Below are 20,642 nucleotides of genomic sequence, written 5' to 3'. Positions count from 1 at the left end.
TTATATATATTTTGTTATGTTTTCATTTATTTTCACTTCAATGCTCATTGCACAAAATAGTTTTCGATAAAGTACCGAGTAAGGAGAGGCGAGAGTGGTTATTGTTGTTGTCTGATATTGTTAAGTTTGCCTGCGATCACTTATCTACATATATCATTTCAGTAATAAGGCAAATTACAATTGCATGAAGAACTCGAAGAGAAATTTAGAAATAATTTTTTATATTTTGTAAGTATACTCAATCTTTTGAACACTTTTAAATTTTCTATATTTTTTACATCAATTTTTGAATTGCCAAATTACTGAATTATCTAATAATAATTTAATCACTATTTAGCTTTTTTGGTCGCCTTTCCAGCTATATTCAGCTTCTTGTGCTTCGGAAAATATGGCAGCACTGCCTGCGACATAGACAATATGCAAATTTTTGTATCAGCCCTCGCAAATGCTCAGTTCTGAGCGCGTTCTTTGCTTTTTTGGAGACACTTTAATTGTATTTTCTTGCTGACCTGCACTGCGCTTCTACTCTCTCCCTCTCTCTACGTAGCCACACACTCTCCGTCCCACTCCCTCAGCAACTAGCACGCTCTTGCACTCTTTCGCACTAGTTTGCTGTCCACTTTACCGTTGTGATCCACATGGCGCTGGCACTTCCGCTGCTGCTGCGCAATACGCATAGCTAAATCATGCAGCCCAGCTCCCACCCCCTCCCCTGCGCACTCGTGGCCCATTAAATCATTCATTACTTCACTCTATTGGGTTGGGATTGGGGTCAAAGCTGTGCGCGCTATGCGCTGCCGCCTCGACAGTGTGTGGGTGCAAGCACTTGCCAAGGGTTGGCTGGGCAATTAGAAAGCCCCGCAGCAGCGGCAAAGATGCAAAGTGTGGCTGCCCCACAATGCAATGGGCGCACAGAACTAATCCAAATTGGGAGCTGGGGTTAAGAGGTGAAGCGTTCATTGAACTTGAGCAGCGCCCAAGATATGTGGGCGAAAAGTGGGCGTACAAATTGGTAAAGGAAAATGGAGAGGGGAAAGTGATTGAAAGGCAGAATAATCGAAAATAAGATATATAAATATATATAGATGCATATGTATGTACCCTGCTAAAGAATTATTTATAGACGAATTTTTGAAGTTTTGTCTCTTTAAACTTTTATAAGAATTGATTTTTATGTCAATTTTATGTAGATTTATTAAAAATATGCCAATTGTTTTATTTTCCAATGTTTTCAAAGTTCTGAAAATATATTTTTAGTTGATTTCGCAAATCCAAATTAATCTATAAAATAATCTCGAATGTTGTATTTGGCTTTTTCAGCATCAAAAATTTTTGCAAATCCGTAGTTTTCGAATTTTAGGCAAGAGCTCTATTTTAAACTGGTATAATTAATCCAAATATGATCTATTTCTGGTAAGGGTGCAACAATTTCAAAATGCTTTGCCCCTTCGATAGATTCTTCACATGAGTTGAATTCAGAATATTCTTTCGAATTTTCCGATTCATTTGTGTAAACACATTTCCCATTGACATTTGGGTCAACTATCAATATATCGTCACGACAGTCTAATACATATCTTCATATTTTGTATAGGAATAGCACATTAGTAAACATAGTTAAAAAAAAAACAATGCAAATTTCGAAGACTGTGGAAACTGGTCATATCGAGAATGGTGAAAATGTAGAAATGGACAACATGCTGTGCGACCTGATCGACATACACAAGGTGAAGGGCAACGAGGAGGCGCTCCGTCGAGTGCTGCAGAGCATCTACAGCCAGCTGAATAGCAACAACGACGTCAAGTTCGGCACCAAGCTCTACGATAAGCTCATCTCGGTGGTGATTGCGGATAGGGCCAGCGTGCAGGTCAATCGGGAGCAGATCGCCAAGGTGCTGGACGCCGTGCAGGCGCACACCAAGCAATTTCCCTGGTCAGGACTATGCCTGTTGCGAAAGCTGTCGTCGATATCGCTGTGCGATTCGACGAATGCGGAGGAGGAGCCGGAGCAGCTGCATCCGCATGCGGGGCAAATTCTAGAGCATATGCTGGATGACTTTGTGCGTGAGCTCGGGCTGGAGTACACCTGTTCGCCGCAGCTGTTTACCGTTATACAAAAGCTTTTGCAGTCGGAGCTCAAAGAGAATCGTAAGTTGGCCTATTCGATAATGCGCAAGTTGCTGCTGAGCATTGGCAGGAGCGAGGACTTCCACAAGGACTGCCCACAGCTGCAGCAGGCACTCAAGTGCGTGGAGCCCCACTGGCCGGCCTATGTCGTCATCATGGAGCAACTGGAGCAGGACGACTCACACCTGGTGCTGCCCATGCTGAGCGGCCATCTGCCGCGCTTTGTGGCCTGCAGCCAGGACAACGACTGGCTCAGCTGGCTGCGAATCCTCTATCTGCGACTGCTCGAGAACCGCAACAAATTCGTCGTGCGCTGGACCCTGGAGTACTTCCTCTTACATTCCACTATCTCGGAGCTGCGTCGAGCCAATCTGCTCAACGAATTCCTGGTTGCCGCCAACAAAACGGATCTGTACGATGCCGAGGACTACTTGCTGCCCGAGCAGAATATCAAGACCTTTGTCCAGAATAGTGGAACGGTGAATTTCCTCGAAGCCCTGGTCCTGGTGCCCTGGCAGAGTCTGCCCCTGCTCCACTGGTTGCGCAGCATGCCTCCACGCCAGCCACATGTGGCAATGGCCTTAATCCTGAAGATCTGCGGCCATGTCAAGTCGATGCAGCACGAGACTTTGCGCTACGAGGCACAGAATCGAATGTTCGACATATTTGAGGTATGTTTTTACCCGGAAACCGAGCTCTCGTTGAGAAATATCCATTACTAATTCACAAACTGAAATGGGTATATTGATTTTGCTTAAGATTCATTTGTCCGGCTGTCCATATGAACGCGAACCTATTCGCCTCTACTGAAGCGAGGCAAATGTTGCACATATACCCATTAGTTCTATTGTATAAGGGATAATAATGGCATCATAATTGCATAATAATGTAAGGAATTATGTTTAGATATTCGCGATATGAACTCTGGGAAAAGCTATTATATTTCCGTTATTATTTATGGTATTAGAGATCTGCAACTGAAAAAGTTTTACAGTTATAACGTAACTTGACTACTTATAAGGATTGGCGAAAAATCATGTGCCTAGGTCTAATGGGAGCGTGATACTGCTTTGTTTATAATTATAATTAATTCTATAATTATAATTATAATTATTCATAATCATTCTTAATCACTATTATTACTATCAAAATATTATTATTTTCGTTATTATTTGATTATTATTATAAATCTTATTCATTATCATAATTTTTATACATATGTCTTAATATAATTTTTATTATTCGTGAAAGCTGAAACCTGTAAAGTAAAAAAATGATTAACTAAGATTACATTTTGAAACATATACTTTCATCACAACTCCTCCATTTTCTTTCAGCCAACAATTGAAAGTTTCTCTTTGGGTGATTATATACAGTTTATGAGGGCCCTTTGCAGCAATAGTGACAATTTTTGCAGGGATCACAAACGATTTACAACGAAAATTGCCACCTGCAATAATATAAGCGAGGAGCTGGTTCACTTTGACAAGAATCTATTCGTGATTATATATCGCACAGGTAAAGCCATGAGAGCAAATCAAACCAATAGACAATAACTCACGTATATACGTCATTATTTTGTTTCAGATGTCAAAATAGGTATCGAGCTGCATAAGAAGCTGAGCCAATTGCCAAAGGATCAGCACGGCTGGTGGCGTCTCTTCTCTTTCTTTTTCAGTCTCAAGCTCGAGTGTGCGAGCGAGAGAATGCAAATACTTGACTTCTATCAGGAGCAGTACGATTTGAATATCGATGAGTTGGAGCGCTTCACCGACCTCAACGAACTGCAGCAGTATTTGGTGCACAAGCTCGAGTGCGGAACGGATGAGGAAATATCCTTTGTGCTGCATCGCGCTGTCGATTGGTTTACGTGCGAGAGACTCATCAGCTGGAACCAACTGGACGAGCTCAAACTAAAGCCGGCGGAGCTCCTTAGCCAAGGCACAATTCTAACGGCTCAGCGTTTAGCGACTTTATTGAATGGCATCGAGGCTCGGTTAGAGGATGAGAGCATAATCAAGTCCCTGATTGCATATCTTAAGCAATTTCCGGATAGTGTCCTGGTGTAAGTATATATAAATATATGAGTGGGATACTTGGTTCTACATTGGGTAATAGTATTTCACAAAGAGAGTGAAGAACTAGTCTGTACATATTTAATTAACATCGGATTTCTTAGTCGTTTCTATGTGGTAGATCCTGCTCTATTGAAAAATTAATATTTAACTGCATACATTTTTTACACATTAATGTCCGATTTTAAATTAATAATATACTTAGTATAGTAAAATCAGATATTGCTCAAGGAAACTAACTATTTAGGAGGTATTCATGCATTTATATAGATTAAATACGTTTTCATACTTAGGTTCATCATAGACTTTAAGAACACTAAAGAGCTCAGGGATCAATTTGTGGGATAAGGAAAATATATAATTCCATCTGTTTTGAGATTTTTATCTGTACATCCAACTCAAACTGTAATTATGATTCACTATATGACATTTATACTAGTTTAAAGGGTATCGCATAGTCGATCACTCTTAACTCTTAACATATTCTAATCATATTTTTATTTTCTTTTTCACATACAGCGCCACAGCCATTGTGAAGTACGCATCCGCGCATTGGTCCGTTGAGGAAAGCGATCAGATCTTAAATGATGTCCTGGAAGCGAGCCAGTTCCTCAATATAAACATTTTGTGCTGCACGAAGAGCGTGCCCACATCGCTGCTGATACGTGGCATACTCTCGGGCAATCCGTTGTCTGGCGATAAATGGTAATGCAAACAGTTTAGTTTATCTGTTCAGTCCCATTTTCATTTTCATTTTCTCCATCCCACAGCATCGAGTACGGATATTTGATCAACCAGTACAATTATTTCTTTACGAGCTGCAGGAAACGGGATAGTTATATTAATTTTGTTATTGAGGGCAAAACGGATACGCACCCACTGCTCGACGAGCTGCTGCGCATCAACAACGAGATGATCGACACGAGACAGAGCTACGTTGAGAACTGCAAGGATCATCGCATCAAGATGCGAATCGCGCGCGCCTTGCTCAGGATAACGTTCAAGGGCCCCAGCTACTGGTCGGACCAGCTGTGGCAGGCTCTGCTCGCTGTCAATGAGCATGACAATATCCGGTACATGTATGAGTGCTTGGTGGCACGCTGTTTGCCCAGCGTCGACCACTTGCTAAAGCGCCTGCAGCAGCTGACTGAGCTCAAGTCCTGCCAACAGTTGTCCCTGATCTCCGTGCTGCACATCTACTGCCTCAGTAAGTACAACGGGATCAAGCTGGAGCAACTGCAGCGCATTATCGACATTCTGCTGCCGCTGACCATGGCCGCCAATCTACAGATTCGACTGTTCGCTCAACTGGTGCTGCACAGGCTGTTGCTGCAGCTGGAGGATAACAAGTAAATGGGTGAAATCTATGCCAGATTCTCGGTTTATTATATATACAGAACTGATTTGGCTGCTATAGGAAGTTAGCTTAGCTCAGAGTTAGGTTGACAAATTGATAATCTTATGCTGAGTCGACTATAGATATACAGGAGCTATGCCATATCACTCTTGGAATGATTCATGCAGGTTTCGAATTACATTATATATATACATAGTTAGTTGTATTGCTCTGCTCTGCTCTGATGTGCGCCAACTGCAAGAAGGAATTTATTTAAAAAGGCTTAAAATACTCAGCATAAGGTTGACATAAGAGATAGCTTACATAGAGTCCCCTACATCTACATCCGAATAATGCATATAGTTTTTCGATTCGTCTTGCTTGAGTTTCTTTCTGGCCAGATAGTCTCAAGGTGAAATTGTGGTTACATAAGAAACTCTACTATATTTAGAAGGCTTATACAACAGAAGTTACATTCCCAGCGTCTGTTCCCATCAGCTGAATCATACTCTGCAACAAATATATAGTAAAGTTATTTTAATTACGTTCAGCTAGGCAGATAGATGGATGTTTATATCGACTCACGATTACAGATCATACATATAGAATACTATATTGTCCTTTTGCAGCATCAAAATTCCTGGCGTCACCAACATGAAACTGGCCATTGAGAACGGTCTGGGTCACAAGCTCTCGGAGTGTCAATACGAGGGACGATTGCTGCTGCCCAAGATCTGTTATCAGACGCCCGATGGACTGCAGGCCGCCGACTTTATACTATATATGACATATGCACCGTGCGACGAATACTTTGCCGATGCGCTGCGACCGAATATGAAGCTGAAATCGGAACTCGGCAAGTATCGCAGCAGTCTGAAGTACAAGTGTCTAACAGCATAGACGAGAGCTGCAATGTTTTAAAAATACTTTTAAGATATGTTGAAGGTTAAGGATCGAACAATGCAAATATACATACTCAAATAGTATCCTCTTTTTACTTTCACAATATAGATATTGCAGCGCTTCAATTGCTAGTTTTTTAAGTGAGCTTTGACGAATCCTGGAAGACTGACTGAATCGAAACTAGGATCTGATGTGTATACAAACATATGAAAATCTTTCAAGGATTTTAAAATAAAATTTATAATAAAGATAACTTTTTGTACTAAAAATTTGTATAATTGTAAATCAAAAAAATCGAATTGTATATTAATTTTAAAAATTTTCAATGGCTTTTTGTTGTTGTTTTAATACGTACATATATATAACTACATAAAATCTTACAAATTGTTTGCTCGTATCTCATTTTCTTTTTTTTAGTTTTCTTTTTAGAAAATTGTTTATACAATGTATATATGGAAATTGTTTTTGCGGGCGCACTCTGTATACAATATTATTATAAACTATTTTTAAATAAGAAATAAAACTTGTAAAAATCGGTTGTACTAATGGCAAGAGCGTTCAATAAACGCCGATGCACTATATTATTGTATATATAATTGGTATTTTGTTGTTGTTAATGTTCTTTTTCCTTTTTTTTTCAGCATTTGCTGCGGGTTTCAATTTTGATTTGTATTCGCACAGCTCGGCTTCCATATGCTTCCTTCATTTTGCGCAGAGACAGAGTATATAAAAAAAAAGTTTAGGTTTAATGAAACAACCAACAGAACGTGGCCATAATATCGGCGCCCATAAACAGGCACTAGAAATCCATGGAAACATTTGAATTGACGCCGCAATTGGGGATTGGCAACACGTCTGCACTCTTGGCTGTCTGCTCCGATGACTCCTGCAGATCTGTGGAAGAAGCCATAGGGAATATTTAAAAGATTCATATAGATTAGCACCAACTCTCACCTGGCGGCAAATGAAGCTTTTCGATGACAAACTTCTTGCGACGCAATTTGAAGGCCAAGTCGGTGGTCTCCGGCATGTGCACGGCCAGCGTATTGATGGCGCTCATCTTGTGCAGATGCAGCAGACCGCTGTACTCCTTGAAAGCCGGATGCGTTTCGCGCTCGGAGCCGGCAAACGATTCCAGCTCAATGGCATAGTCGACCAATTGACGAATCTTGGGCACCAAGCTGCTGTCCTGTAAATAAACCAATCAACATGTATAAGTATATTATAGATTAGCAGAGTTTACAACTCCAAACTCACATATTTGGCTATCAGGTGCATGGGCATTGTGATGAAGCAAACAGCAGTGCAGCTGCGCACGCTGCCACGCAATATAGTTAGAAACTTGAGCAAATCTTCGGCAAAGTGATCGTCGTACCACAGAGGAGAGCCCAGCGAGGTTAGGCAGACCCTGCATAGATTCTTCTCCTGCATGTTGGCGCCCGGCTCAAAGATCGAGTCGTTGAGCAGCAGTTGGATATAATTGAGCAGGCGATCGTAGCGTGCATTGTAGAAGAATTGTGGCTTGCCAGTTGGGGGCGATGCAGTTGGCGTGGTTGTGGTGGTTGTTCCAGTGGTGCTTGTGGTATTGTTGGCAGTGCTGTTATCCATATTGTTATTATTGTTGTTGTTGATGTTGGGGGCAGTTTTTTGGCCATCAGACTGCTCCATGGGTGTCGCTTCATCAGTTTCAGCAGCAGCTGCTGCTGCTTGAGTGGGAGCAGCATCAGGTGGTGGAGACTGTTCCCCTTCTTGGTCCGGGTCCGCCTTAGATCCCACAACCTGAGCATACGAGTAAAGCATTGACTCGCTGGGATCCGGCAACGATTCGCCGCCACCAGCACGTGGCTGTTCCGAATCGTTAGCAACATCGAAATCTTCATAGTCCTCTTGGTTCGTTTTCTTATCATTCCAAATGGTGGCATGCGCATAGGAGAGCATCATGGCATCCATGTGCTCCATCAAATTGAAATGATGTCCAATTTTCGCAGTGGCCTGCTCCGAATTGACCAGCGGTAAATCGTTGTAGCGAAACGCAATGCGAAGACCATTTTTATCCGCCTGTTGCTCCTGCTCAAGGCGCTGCTCTTGCTCGACCTCCTCGTCGGTGAGAGGCTTGGGCAGGCGACGCAACATCTCTTCTGGCAAATCGTCCAAGCTGCCAAGGAAGAGCTCCTGCTTGGACAGCAGACCCTCAGCCAGGAAGTACTTGGCCAGAACCTTGGCATGCGTCATGAACCGATCCTCCTCTAAAGAACACAAAGAGTTAAACGGTTAACAATTAATGGACGACTTCTCATTGCTGTATTGCGATGCTTACCAATCAGGCATATCGAGCCGATGGGCAGACCACCGCCTAAAATCAGATCAAGCGATGGATTACCGCTGGAGGTGATCACCTGGCCAGTGTGGGGGCTAGTGCGCGTGCCACGGATTGGTTTTTGCACGGTCCGTTTGCGAAAACTCGTCATGTCTCAACAATTTTCCACTATTGCGTTACGTTTTTATCAGTTCTCTCTTTTTTTTTTGTTTGCCGGGAAAAAGAAGACAGAATGTAAATGTGTGCAAGGGATAATAAGTTAAAAATGGGCGAAAACTATATTTTAGTATTTATACTGCGTATTAAGTATTTTTACATGGTTTACTTTAAAATCATTACAAAAATCGAAAATAAATATAAATAGACATGCATATAATAAAAAATAAAGATATTGAAAATTACATATGTATTGATGGCCAAAATGATTTATTTGCTGTAAAATCACTGTTAAATACGATATTTTGTAGTGTCAATTGCAAGTAGTTTAATGTTGGCGGGCTAGCGAAGGAAGGTTCGCATATGGAAATGTACTAAATATTGACATAAACGGTATTCCGGAATTCGCGATGTGCACTGGTAATCTTAATTCGACTTTTATATTTTTAGTTTAATAATACATAGTAAATAATTATTTTAGTTAAAGCGCGTGTGTAAGTCAAGATGTACTTAAAATAGCTATATTATTTTCGTAGTATAGGTTAATACTAGACGAAAACTTCAGCTTGCTGTCTGATCGACTAACCTCCACACAGTGTGACCAAATTTCTACTACATTTTTCTCATTCTTCGCCAATATGCGATGTTTTGTACAATTGCTCCCAAACTGTTTTTCTTAGCCATGAACAGCGACTCCTAAACGGTTAGGTTTTCAATTCTCGTAAATACAATATCCTGTTCTTTGATTAACTATCTTATAGTAACAAGGGTTAGGTGCCTAGACGAATGTCCTGACCGCACAGGCATTAATTTAGCAAATCAAACATCCTGCGCATTATCCTTAAGCATCTGTGGCAGCTGTCACGCCCACCAACGTTTTTTAACGAAAGGATAATGATGCCCAATTTGCGCAAAAAGGATGCAGCGGCTGTGTTTTTAATTACAGGATAGGCCAGCCGTTTGCCTATAAGTAACTAACAAGGATATTGATAAAAAGGCTAAGGGAAAGTCAACAGGACCTCAGGAAAGGGTTTAGGTAACTGCTCCAAGGGCTTGTACGAGGAAACTAAATCCCAGTGGACTCTTTCTAGGAAGGACACAACACACGCAAAAAATAAAAGTCAAAATCAAAGTAAAAAGAGAAAAAAGACACAGGACATACAGTTAGGCAGTCGAATGGCGAGCGAATGGCGTCAACCTTCTGCGTGGGAAAGGTAAACAGCCAAAGGACAATAAATTACGGCTGTGCACGGCACACACAACGAGCACAATGCAGGACAATCATTATTGATTGCAAGCCCATACGACAGGAGAGAAAGAGAGAGAGGGGGATATACTGGCGAGTCCTGCTGAATTGCAAATGTGTGTGTGTGTGTGTTGGCAAAAGGATTGCGCATCCTTGTATAATTTATGGTCAGGCTGACCAGCAGCTGGCCCGCAGCCAAGTCAAGCCGAGCCAAGCCAACCACCCGCCGCTGCTTGCTGTGAAAAAGGACCTCACCGATCTCGAATCCTTTGACTCGTTTTAATTACGAATTTATGTGGCATGGTAAAATGCCTTTCGACATGGCCAATGCCCAATGGCCAACGACGGCCGACGGTCGACAATCGACGGCCAACGGCGCAGGCGCAGCAAATTCATATTTGGACTGGCCATAATCATGCGGCAGGACGAAAGGATATGTGAATGCATATTCACATACATATGTAGAGTGAAAGTGTGTGCGGCATAAAAAGAAAACATATGGCCACGACTCCAAATCTAAATATAAACGACGCGTGTCTAAAGAAAGAGCAGCAAGTGTTGAACGAGTGCCTCTCAAACTGTTGCAGCTGTGACTCTTCAACTGCAGCAGTGCTTTGCTATTGATGGACTCATTGATCGAGGCTCAAGCCAAGCTTATGTGAGACTGAGTCGATGGGAGTTTCTAGTGAAGATATAATAATAGACAATTGTTTAGTTAGCGTAATTTATAAACATTTAATTGATTGATTTACTGGTGATCGTGGCATATATTGAGCTCTTAAGAGACGGAGTTGCAGACAATTTAGAATATTACAAATAATTAAAAATATTTTAGAAATAGTGCATAGTGATTGGATAGCTGATGGTCTGAAGGAATGACTGTGTTAAAACAGAAAAGAAGAAACCGATAGAAATAAAGAGCGAATTTTCCAGAATAATTCATTTCTAAATACAAGATAAAGAAGAATTTTCTTACTAAATTCTAAAGAAAATTGAAAATGATTTAAATACATATACTGAAATTATTTTAATTAAAATTTTCTTGAAAAAGATTTTCAAAGATTCTTACCACTATTTACTGATTGATTATTGTGAGAATATGGAAGTCAAACTTTTGAAATCAAGATTATATACAGTGTACAACATTAATATTAGATTTATTTATTTATTTATTTTTTTTTTAGTATTTCTCAACTTTAAACACAAATAAAACAGCTGATATTAATTGAAATTAAAAAAGTTTAAATGGTAAAAAGTTTAATAGATTGAAAAATTACCTATTCAAGGAGGTATATATCAAAGTACTTGATATTCAACATAACTAACAAAAATTATGCATAAACAATATATTTTTTTTTTCAAAAGTATTATTATCAATTATTAATATTAAATATGCAATATAACACTCAGAGCTGTATAACTTTCCTCGACCCATTTGCACTAGTTTTTATATAGTACTGAAGACAGAACACCCTCGCTAGCAGCACTGACCATGTTGTATGGTCAGTGCTAGTAGTTAAGGACTCCAAAGTTATTCTCTCTTTTAAGGAGTCTCTAGTTTTTCTCTCTTTCTCTATGCCCCCATCTCTTTCCCACTCTCTCTCTCCCTCTGTATCTCTCTCTCTCCCTCCGCATATGTGATAAATAGTTGGGTGCTTCGGCAGCTGACAGGATGTTAAACGACAAATTAACTCGACTAAAATCCTGTTTTATTTTTATAGTCGCTGACATTTTTTTGTAATGAATTTTTTCAGACTAACCCCAAAGGACATTTTCGATGCACGCGCTTAGGAAATGATTTCTGTATTGAACGAAGGAGGCACTACTCCTGGTGGAGCATGAGGTAGACAGAGAGAGTTAGAGAGAGAAAGAGAGAGAGAGAGAGAGAAAGGGAGAGGGAGTTTTAGAGTATGTTCAAGTGTTGCTGCTGGCGTTCATTTAGACAGTTTCAAGTGTGTGTGGATGTCCTTTTTTAAGAACATCCTTTTTTACCAGGGTATTTCATTAGAATCACACGTTCTTAAATAAATGCAGCAAGAAATCTTTTCAATATGAAAATGTTTTCGTTTTGCAGTTTTAGTGAAGTGGAATTTAAATGTGAATTATTCGAATATACCATATTTTTCTCCAGTTTTCTGTTAGTTCTTATAGAATATATATTTTCAAAGAGAAGAACTTTCCTTTCCTATACTTTGAGTATTTCACAATCATATCCCTTTTTTCAGAATGTGAATTGAACTTTAATTTTTGTATGAGCCTTGATCAAAGGAAGCTTTTTTTTTACCGATGATGATAGATGATAGAACCTAATTAACTTAATTTAATCTCAACTGAGATTTAAACTATGAGCTGATTTCCCATATCATTAGAATATGTTTGTATCATTTGATCCTTCTTCACTAATTTTAGATTCAGTACTCTATCATAAATTATATAATGAATTCCTCTGGTTCACTTACAGGGTATTTCATAGCTGTCAAGTTGAAAATTTCAATTGATTATCCTGGCTGTTTTGTAGTGCTGTTGAGTTTTGATTGAGACGAAGTTGCCCTGTTTTTTGTTGCTTGACATCGCTTCTAGTCGTAGCTGTAGGCGTTACATGCCGCACACAGGACATATGACACACACACACACACACACACACACACATATGTGCTGCGTGTGTTTTCGCAGGTAAGTTTCGACTGCTAAGCTGGCCCCGCCCACACCCATCACCGCCCCGCCTCGCTTCATTTCATTTTAAGCTACGTTTTTTGGTCGTTTTTCGTTTTCCTTCTTTTTTTGTGATGGACATTCGTTGGCTCATGTCCTGATGCTCTTGTTGGTCGCTAGGATACCCTTTTTTCCTTTTAAGGCAGCCGCCTGTTATTTGATGCCTTGTTAACTTTCATCTGAGAGTGGGCGGGGCAGGAATTCGGCTTGTTTTAGCTTGTTTTTTTTCCTGCTTCTTGGGGCAGCTTCTTGTTTTTCAATGAATGTCCTTTCTGGCTAGGACAATGCGTGTTGCTGCTGCTGCTCGCTTTCGTTTTTCTTCTAATGAAAAGAAAAGTGGGCTTTCATTTTCCAACATTTTTTGTATACTATTTTCATTTTATTTTATTCTCTCTGAGCTGGGATGAGTCCGCTGCGTGGTATTCGCTTTCATGTACCTTGGAGTTTATTAGCTTTAAGCTGGGGGCAATGCGACTCTGTGTCCGTGTCGGTGTATGTCTGTGTGTGGACAGCTCTTTGGGTTACCTGGGCAGCCGGGTGCCTTTGAAAATTAAAGCAATTATCGCTAAAGGTTACGGGGCAAACAGTTTAAAAACCTTTCCAAAAATGTGGCAGACTTTTATGTTATATATTTTACGTTAAGCTCAACTTTTAGTCTGATCTCTAGGCAAATATGAAGATATAATACAGAATAATATATTTCCATAATAAAAAGATTCTCAACTATTTTAAAGCCTCAAGTTAAATTTTGAAAAATATAATTGTTTCTTTATATTAAACAGTTTTATTTAAGCTTAACGTTTCGACAGGCTGTTCAAATTTAATTCATTTAATTAAAAAATAACAATAATTAAATAAAATAAAATCACAAATACAAAATTTTGTACTTTAAATATTGCTAAACAATTTACTTTCAAGCTTTAATAAACTTCACATTGCATAAAGCTCTTCAAAAGCTTTGCAATATAATATTAAAGCTCCTATTTTTTATTTTTTCTTCGCTTTTGCATAAACGATAAATCAATTACAAAATCATATACGCATGCAAAATTGAAGTTCCATTTCAGCTTAGTAGCAACATTTACGAGCACTACTTCCGATGTTCCAATACATTACAGTTCAATTTCCATATTTCACACGCTGCTCACATGACGCGCATCTCCATTAATAACCCAACAAACATATCCTGTCAGACTCGAGTAAGGTGTCCAAGTGCTTGTGCAGCTGCTCTGTCCGCTGATCCTTTGACACATTGAGACAGGACGTCTCCCCCCACCAAAGACAAGAATAAGAGCTCTCTTAATCAGTGCTCGTAAATATTTTGAAGGGCTCGCATCGTTAACAATTCTTGAATTACCATCGAGCGAGTCATTTATCAACTCGAATGGAAGTGCCTACCCCCAGCTCATTTTGATTGGCTGTGCGAAAGGGTTAAGCAAGAGCACAACCCTTGCGTGCAACCCCTAGTCAAAGCTCGACTGCAGCTTTTCAATGGCTGCTCGCCAGCTGCGGCATGTTGATTTGCTGCCCTTTGTTCGGCCGCTCAGCGGGCAGTGGAAGCTTTCAAATCTCAAATTTAAAGGAGTTCAATGAGTCTGGCTCTAAGGATTCCGCTCGACTGCATCGCAATGGGCCCCAGCTGCTTTGTGGTTTTAATTGCGTAAATATTTGGCCTGCCTGTGGCCAAGTGCCAATTCAGCCATTCCGTCTGTACTACCTTGCCGCGCCGCTCTAAGCCGCTTGGTTAGGCACCTTGCTATACAACACCCTTTCGGCCTTGTGAGACTCACAATTTCCACAGCTCTTTTGTCGGCGGATTTTCATCTAATCGCTTTGTTTTGTAGGTGGTGGCTTAGGATTTAGAGCGCTGCTTTGCTTTGATGTCGCAAAGGATTAGGGCGCACTGGGACAAAAGAGATGTATGTATGTATCTAGAGCCTGCGCTTGAAACACCCTGTAAATGGAAGTATTCTGAAATGATATGAGGAGTATAAATGATGATTTAGTACAGCCAAAAGTCTTTTTTCGTAGATGAAACTTGAACTTGATTGACACACCGAACAAATTTATAATTCAGATACAGACATTCAAGTTATGCCATTCTATAAAGTTTACTTTTGGTATTCCAGCTCTCAAATAATTCGTCCGGTTCGAACATAAACTTTGCAGAACACCCTCTAAGACAAAGAGTAGACTTCAGTCAAAAATATCGTTTAGAAAATACAAGGTTATATATTCAAAAAATTTGAGTTCAGATTGTTCAGTTTCTTTTAATATAACTTATGCTTAAAAGCTTATAAACCTCACCAGATACACACAGTATCTCTGAGGAATCTCTACCTAGAATGGGGGTAGACCAGAAAAGAATAGCGCGGCCATATAGTAAACCCTCTTATCCAAAGAGTGAATAAATAAACAGGATACAGACTCTCTCCTTTTGCTTTTTTTAAAGACATATCTAAACACTCACAAATAAAATGAGTTTTAATGGTAATTCATATCCCAGCAAAGTCACGAAGTCTCAAAACTAAACTAAAACTATTGAAATACCAACCCTCCACAAGAAAGCCCCATTCGACATTACCTAATTAAAGTAAATATAATTAAAAGAAAATGAGAACAACTCTCAGTTGCACGTGTCGCCAGGAAGTCCCCAATGCAAGGACATTCCCGGAACTGTCTGGCAAAGGATGCTAACTTATAATGGTGTCACATAGATTTGTGTATCGGGTCGACCGCCTCGGCTTGCCTGTGGGCGTGCAATTGTCGCAGCTCGTAAAAAACAATAACTAGGTAGCTGGATAAAAAATTTATGAGCTGGCTGGCAGAGACGAGGGCAGGAGACAGACGCAGGACATCGACATGTGTCTCAATATGTCCCTAACTCCGACTGACAGCAGCAAATGTGACTGTTAGTTGCTTTTCTTGTTCTAGCTCCTTCTGTTTTTTTTTTCGTGGAGTGGGGCAGCTCTTGGATTGGGGCTGTTGCATTTTATGCGTCGGCTTAAGTTGAGCAACAAATTTTCATATGATAAGCTCGGCACTTGCACTGCACGCCAAGGACATTCAAAATAATATTTTTTCTTTTGGCCGGCGGGGCCTAGAGTTTTAACATGAATTAAGCGGTTTTTATGCGTGGGGAATGGGGGCCAGGTAAGCTGGAAGCTTGTGCCAAAGCCGCCTAATGGCCACTTAAATGAATTTACTTTATGGCAGCACATGGCCATAGTCCTGGCCAAGGATCAACTGTTATATAGCTATGGCCATAAGGCCACGTTTGCGGCCCGCCAGAGAAATCCGTGCCAATTTCATTTGTTAGCAAAGCTTCGGCACTCGGCCTTAGGCAATCCGCTCAACCCTTAGTCCTGGTGTCAGTTATGCCTAATCCGGTTCCCTAGAATCGCCTTGCCTCATCTGTCTAGCATTTCAAAACGTGCCGCAACATATTTGCATATCTCTGCAATGGAATCTGTAGGTGTAGACGACGGCTGTAAATTAGACCAACTGTTTGCAAACTCTACGGCTCTTTGCCCTGAGCCGCTCGCCGGGATTTGCGTGCAGCGAGGCGTGTGCTATTAGCCGTCTTATGCCAGTGTTTACTTTACTAATCAATGCCTACAAAGCCAGGCTTCGGCTTCAGCTCATCTTCGTCTTCGTCTTCGGCTTTCACATCTCTTCCAAGCAGCTTTGTTCTCTTGCTCATTAGCTGCCCAAAGTGTGGCCTGGATCCGGTTCATCGTCTGGTAATTAGGCTGTGGGTAGTGCTAAGGCTAACACCGGCTTAAGCCCAAGCGCATAATGCCAACGTAACAGGGTTTACTTCAAAGAGTATATGGTTTATCAGATTTCACCTGTTTTAGTGCAAGACATCTAGTCTAAGCATTATTTGATAATTTAAAAAACTTAGCTCTCAGTTTCAACAAGAATTTCCACAGTAACTGTATGGCGACTTAAATAATACTTGAATTATCGTCTTTGTACTAAATAGAATGTTTAATTTAGCTTCTATAGATACTTTATCAGATACTCTAAAACTATATATTAAATAGGAGCAGATAAATATAAAAGAGAATTAAAGGTCTACGGTATGATATGTTCCCTTAAAGCTCAATGAATAATCTGTATATATGGTAGCACTTACTATATATATATATATATATATTCTATAGTTTTAGAGTGCAAGCTTTAATCTATTATTTAATATTTCCTATAGTAAACATTCTGCTTTAAACAGTCATGCATTGGTTAAAGTCTTATGCCAAAAATCGGTTTCCCAAAAACAGGTTTTAAATTTTAGAAATTCTTGAGGTCAGAGTTCAATATTTGATACCAAGTCTTAAACGTCTTTAACAATTCTTTTCAATATAATTTTCCTCTTCTCATCCACATTCCGATGCACATCATTTGTCGCATTTCTTTTAACACCTACGATTTAAACGTGTTGTCTGGAGCTATTATCCTCTCCAATAAGCTAATTCCCCCATACGCACGCTGTACCCTTTGAAATTGACGGGTCGACTTTTATTGCGCACCTATTTGTAACCTTAGGGTTAAGGAACCCTTTAGCCTTGCGTAAGATCCTTGCGGTAAGTTAAGACCACATTGTTCGACGAGTTACCCTTCACTGTCTTTGATAGCCCCTTGCCCTTGCCCCTGCCCCTGCCCCTGCCCCTACCTCTGCCGCTGTTCCTGCTTGTGCTGATGGCTGTCTGCTTCGCACCTAATGTAACCCTATAAATGCGAGCGTTGTTTCCATTCTTTAACCATTTTTTAATGGTGCTTCATGTCCTTTGAGCCGACTGTCTTGGAGTTTGTTTGCCAGAATTTATCGCTGTTCGATTTTGTATGCTCAATCTGGAAAGACTTTACCCCTATTTGTGAGCTGCTTAACCTTTTAACCAATGCGAGAGAATTCCCATTCTTGTAGGTGTTTTGATTTATTGGCATTTTTTTCAGTTTATTGTTTGCGATTTGATAAGTTGCCAAAGGACCTAAAGGATGTGCCCAGACAGGGTGTGTTCCAACTGTTTGTACTTCTCTTTTTGTTAGCTGAAAAACTATTGTGGATTGTTTGCAGACTGGTTTTCCTCCTTTTTAGCTGTCTCGGGCAGGTTGAGCAACTATATTCCAGGAATTGGACATTTGTGAAGGCATTTGGGGAGTCATATTTCAGAGGATATTACAGCCATTACGCCAGAAATGGAAGAGGAGCTCAAAATATATAATATATAATATATATTTGAGAATATATCGAATTGACTTCACAGTAAGTAGGAACTTGTAGGAAAATTTGTTCCTTCAGAAAATATTGTGGATATCAATCTGAAGAAAATATGTGTATTATAAATTCAATTTAAGTATTTAGATTTTTAGTATCCAGACATAATCGATATAACTTGGTGTAAGAAAATTTATAGATATTAAGCTGAAAACTGTTATAAACGAATTTACATTGGTTTACATAAAAATATTTTTATTTATTAAAATAAAGCTCTTTAGCTATGCCTTTGACTAGCTTAAGTTAGTTCCTCAAGATATATTGTGGATATCAAGCTGAAAATTGTATTAAATTTAATAAATAAAAATTTTAAATTTTACCAAAAAATCTTTCCCTGATTATAATTTATGTGCACATATTATTCTTCTATTATATGTTTATTCCCTTATTGGCGCGTAATCTTTTGCTCAAATTCAACTCATTTTTATTTCGGCTAGACTGAGGTTCCTTCTTAGCCCACGGCTGTCTTGCTTAACCAATTACTTTCACTCTGCAATGCAAATACCCATAGACAAATAAACAATTCTCCCGTTACCTGATACCCACAGCATCCGAGCTCTACCCTCAGCATCCGTTCTGCATACGCCACACACAGCTAAGGACAGGCAGCTGTTGCTACTGCATTTCTAAAGCAAGAGAGAGAAACTGAAAGGAATTCCTTTGCAATTTCGATGCAATCATTGCCTTGCCTTAGCCTTTATCAAATACTGTCCCCTGCTCTCTCCCTGCTCTCAAGGTGTGCCCAGGAGATTATGCATGTTGGCGCGCGCGCGCACTCGTCTGGTTTCCTTTATGCCGCTAGCTGCTAGCTCATTGCTCCTAGATCCTAGATCCAGCAGATACACGCACACAATGATTATGCAAGAAAGTGTCCTTGCCATATGCTCGCATGGCAAGCAATTGTCTGGTCAAGTGCTGACCACAACCTTTGCCACGAGTGCCTCAGCTGAGATCCTATCTGATCTGATGAGATCTGCTGTACCCATATACGCATATGCACATACATATATACGTGTAGCATGCTCGTCGCCATTTTGTGGCATCATCGACTCGCTACACGCCACACGCTACTCGCATATGCTAATCAGGCTGTGCCCCCATTGGCGGCCAGCACGTATGATAAAAAAGGGTGGCAGGGCATGGCACGCAGACGACGCCATCTTTGACTTTCGCATGCTGTGTGCCACATGTAGCTGCCACATCTTGTCGGCGTTTGTGTGTGTATGTGTGTGCTGTATCTTTGGCCTGTGTATCTTGTATCTCGTTTTGTGTCTTTCGCTCGTTTGCTGCCCTTTTTCTGTGTTCTTTTTTAACCGAGTTGAGGCATTTTTTTGACATTTTCATTTTTTATGCGAATGGCTCTGTGTGTAAGGGGCGCGCACGTATGTGTAAAGCTGTCGGCCTGTCTTCTGGGAGTCTCCGCCCCACTCCCTTTTCCTCCTTCCACAGTTGCTGTTGGGGTTGCTGCTCATGTGCATGTATGTATGTATGTGTGTGTGTGTCAGTCTGTGTGCTTGCTTTTTAATATCGAGATGACTTGACTGAGTTATTTTCGGGGCCGCAGCAGGGACAGAGGGTGACTCCGAGGCTGTTTACACACGTATCAAAATACGAAGCTTATTCTTCGGAATTCATTTTCAAGAAAATTCAACAACACATTGTAAAACTTTAGTCAAGACATTGTAGACACTATATGTCTATTTATGCATGCTACTTCATGTGAATTCTTTGATAAAGTGGAGAAAAAGAGAAGCAATGGAAGTCTAGTCTTAATATATGTTAATACTATATATTGAATATATCTATTAATATATTATTTATTATAGATATTATTAAATATATATCTCTATATTCATTATATTATATACATACATATATACATTTTATATATGATATATTTATGTATATCTCTTTATGATAATAAGATGTATACCATCAATGCAATTAAAGCTTAGTATAACTCAGAAATTTAAATTCAACATGAAAATCCCTGCTCGTTCCTGGCTTGTTTTCTCAATTTTGTAACTGCTTGATTTTGCTCAGTGTACATCTACTCTCAACCAGCTTCACATTATGACAGCCATTTTCTGTACAAGCACGCCCACATAAAAGAGGCAGTTGCCTAATACTTTTTATAGGCCACGCATTACCGATAAGAAACTCTTTCGCATAGAGATTCGTACGATACGAAAATGGGGGGTAGAGCAGCCAATGGGAGAACCAAAGAGCAAAGCTGAAGCTGTCGAACTTTGCTAGTGGAACAAGAGCAGGGAAAGTGGGCAGGGAGGCGGAGGCAGCTGTCGGCCGTATTTTTGGGTTAAAATTTATGCGCTACGCATGCAGATGAGGGTCGCAGCACGTGGAGTGGGATATATAGACATAGTTTCTGAGTGTGTGTCGGAAGTATGAGATATTTCCGTTTGAACTTAAAGTTGATTTGGGCTTTACGACTCAGCCCATCAGCAGATGGATGTAAAAAAGAAATATATCAA

General features: G+C 40.1%; 2 protein-coding genes and 1 long non-coding RNA gene across 5 annotated transcripts; 1 reads left to right on the top strand and 2 right to left on the bottom strand.

The window, feature by feature from the left end:
* Nucleotides 1–1,190: 1,190 nt before the first annotated feature.
* Nucleotides 1,191–6,710, top strand: LOC6580851. 3 transcript variants are annotated; one of them, XM_015164447.3, is made up of 8 exons: nt 1,191–1,413; nt 1,595–2,798; nt 3,465–3,645; nt 3,715–4,192; nt 4,722–4,907; nt 4,973–5,551; nt 6,168–6,394; nt 6,550–6,710. In XM_015164447.3, exons 1-8 carry the CDS (start codon nt 1,400–1,402, stop codon nt 6,579–6,581), a joined length of 2,901 nt encoding a protein of 966 aa, XP_015019933.2. In that variant the 5' UTR covers nt 1,191–1,399; the 3' UTR covers nt 6,582–6,710. The 3 variants fall into 3 exon arrangements, with proteins under 3 accessions (XP_015019933.2, XP_015019934.2, XP_002006650.2); XM_015164448.3 differs by having other exon boundaries at nt 6,168–6,483; XM_002006614.4 differs by lacking the exon at nt 6,550–6,710 and having other exon boundaries at nt 6,168–6,524.
* LOC26527335 lies at nt 5,566–6,602 on the bottom strand. Its single transcript, XR_001449311.3, has 4 exons — nt 6,515–6,602; nt 6,124–6,445; nt 5,863–6,048; nt 5,566–5,793 (listed from the first exon to the last, which is right to left on the bottom strand). It is a non-coding gene; the product is annotated as an uncharacterized LOC26527335 (long non-coding RNA).
* A 37-nt stretch (nt 6,711–6,747) lies between the features above and the next one.
* LOC6580850 (putative elongator complex protein 4) lies at nt 6,748–9,019 on the bottom strand. Its single transcript, XM_002006613.4, has 4 exons — nt 8,759–9,019; nt 7,699–8,687; nt 7,396–7,630; nt 6,748–7,335 (listed from the first exon to the last, which is right to left on the bottom strand). Exons 1-4 carry the CDS (start codon nt 8,907–8,909, stop codon nt 7,241–7,243), a joined length of 1,470 nt encoding a protein of 489 aa, XP_002006649.1. The 5' UTR covers nt 8,910–9,019; the 3' UTR covers nt 6,748–7,240.
* Nucleotides 9,020–20,642: the final 11,623 nt, after the last annotated feature.

This window comes from Drosophila mojavensis, unplaced genomic scaffold (genome assembly GCF_018153725.1).
Source record: "Drosophila mojavensis isolate 15081-1352.22 unplaced genomic scaffold, ASM1815372v1 contig_81, whole genome shotgun sequence".
In the NCBI taxonomy this organism is placed as follows: Eukaryota; Metazoa; Arthropoda; class Insecta; order Diptera; family Drosophilidae; genus Drosophila; species Drosophila mojavensis.
This window is presented reverse-complemented; position numbering and strand designations above follow the sequence as displayed.

What these genes read in the sequence shown, in the direction of transcription:
- LOC6580851 (XM_015164448.3), top strand. An exon ending in CCGTTGTCTGGCGATAAATG is followed by an intron (nt 4,908 to 4,972) that starts GTAATGCAAACA and finishes TCCATCCCACAG; the next exon opens with CATCGAGTACGGATATTTGA. An exon ending in CTGCAGCTGGAGGATAACAA is followed by an intron (nt 5,552 to 6,167) that starts GTAAATGGGTGA and finishes GTCCTTTTGCAG; the next exon opens with CATCAAAATTCCTGGCGTCA.
- LOC6580850 (XM_002006613.4), bottom strand. Translation starts at nt 8,909, where the DNA reads ATGACGAGTTTTCGCAAACGGACCGTGCAAAAACCAATCCGTGGCACG. An exon ending in TGCACCTGATAGCCAAATAT is followed by an intron (nt 7,631 to 7,698) that starts GTGAGTTTGGAG and finishes GTTTATTTACAG; the next exon opens with GACAGCAGCTTGGTGCCCAA. An exon ending in AAAGCTTCATTTGCCGCCAG is followed by an intron (nt 7,336 to 7,395) that starts GTGAGAGTTGGT and finishes CTTCTTCCACAG; the next exon opens with ATCTGCAGGAGTCATCGGAG.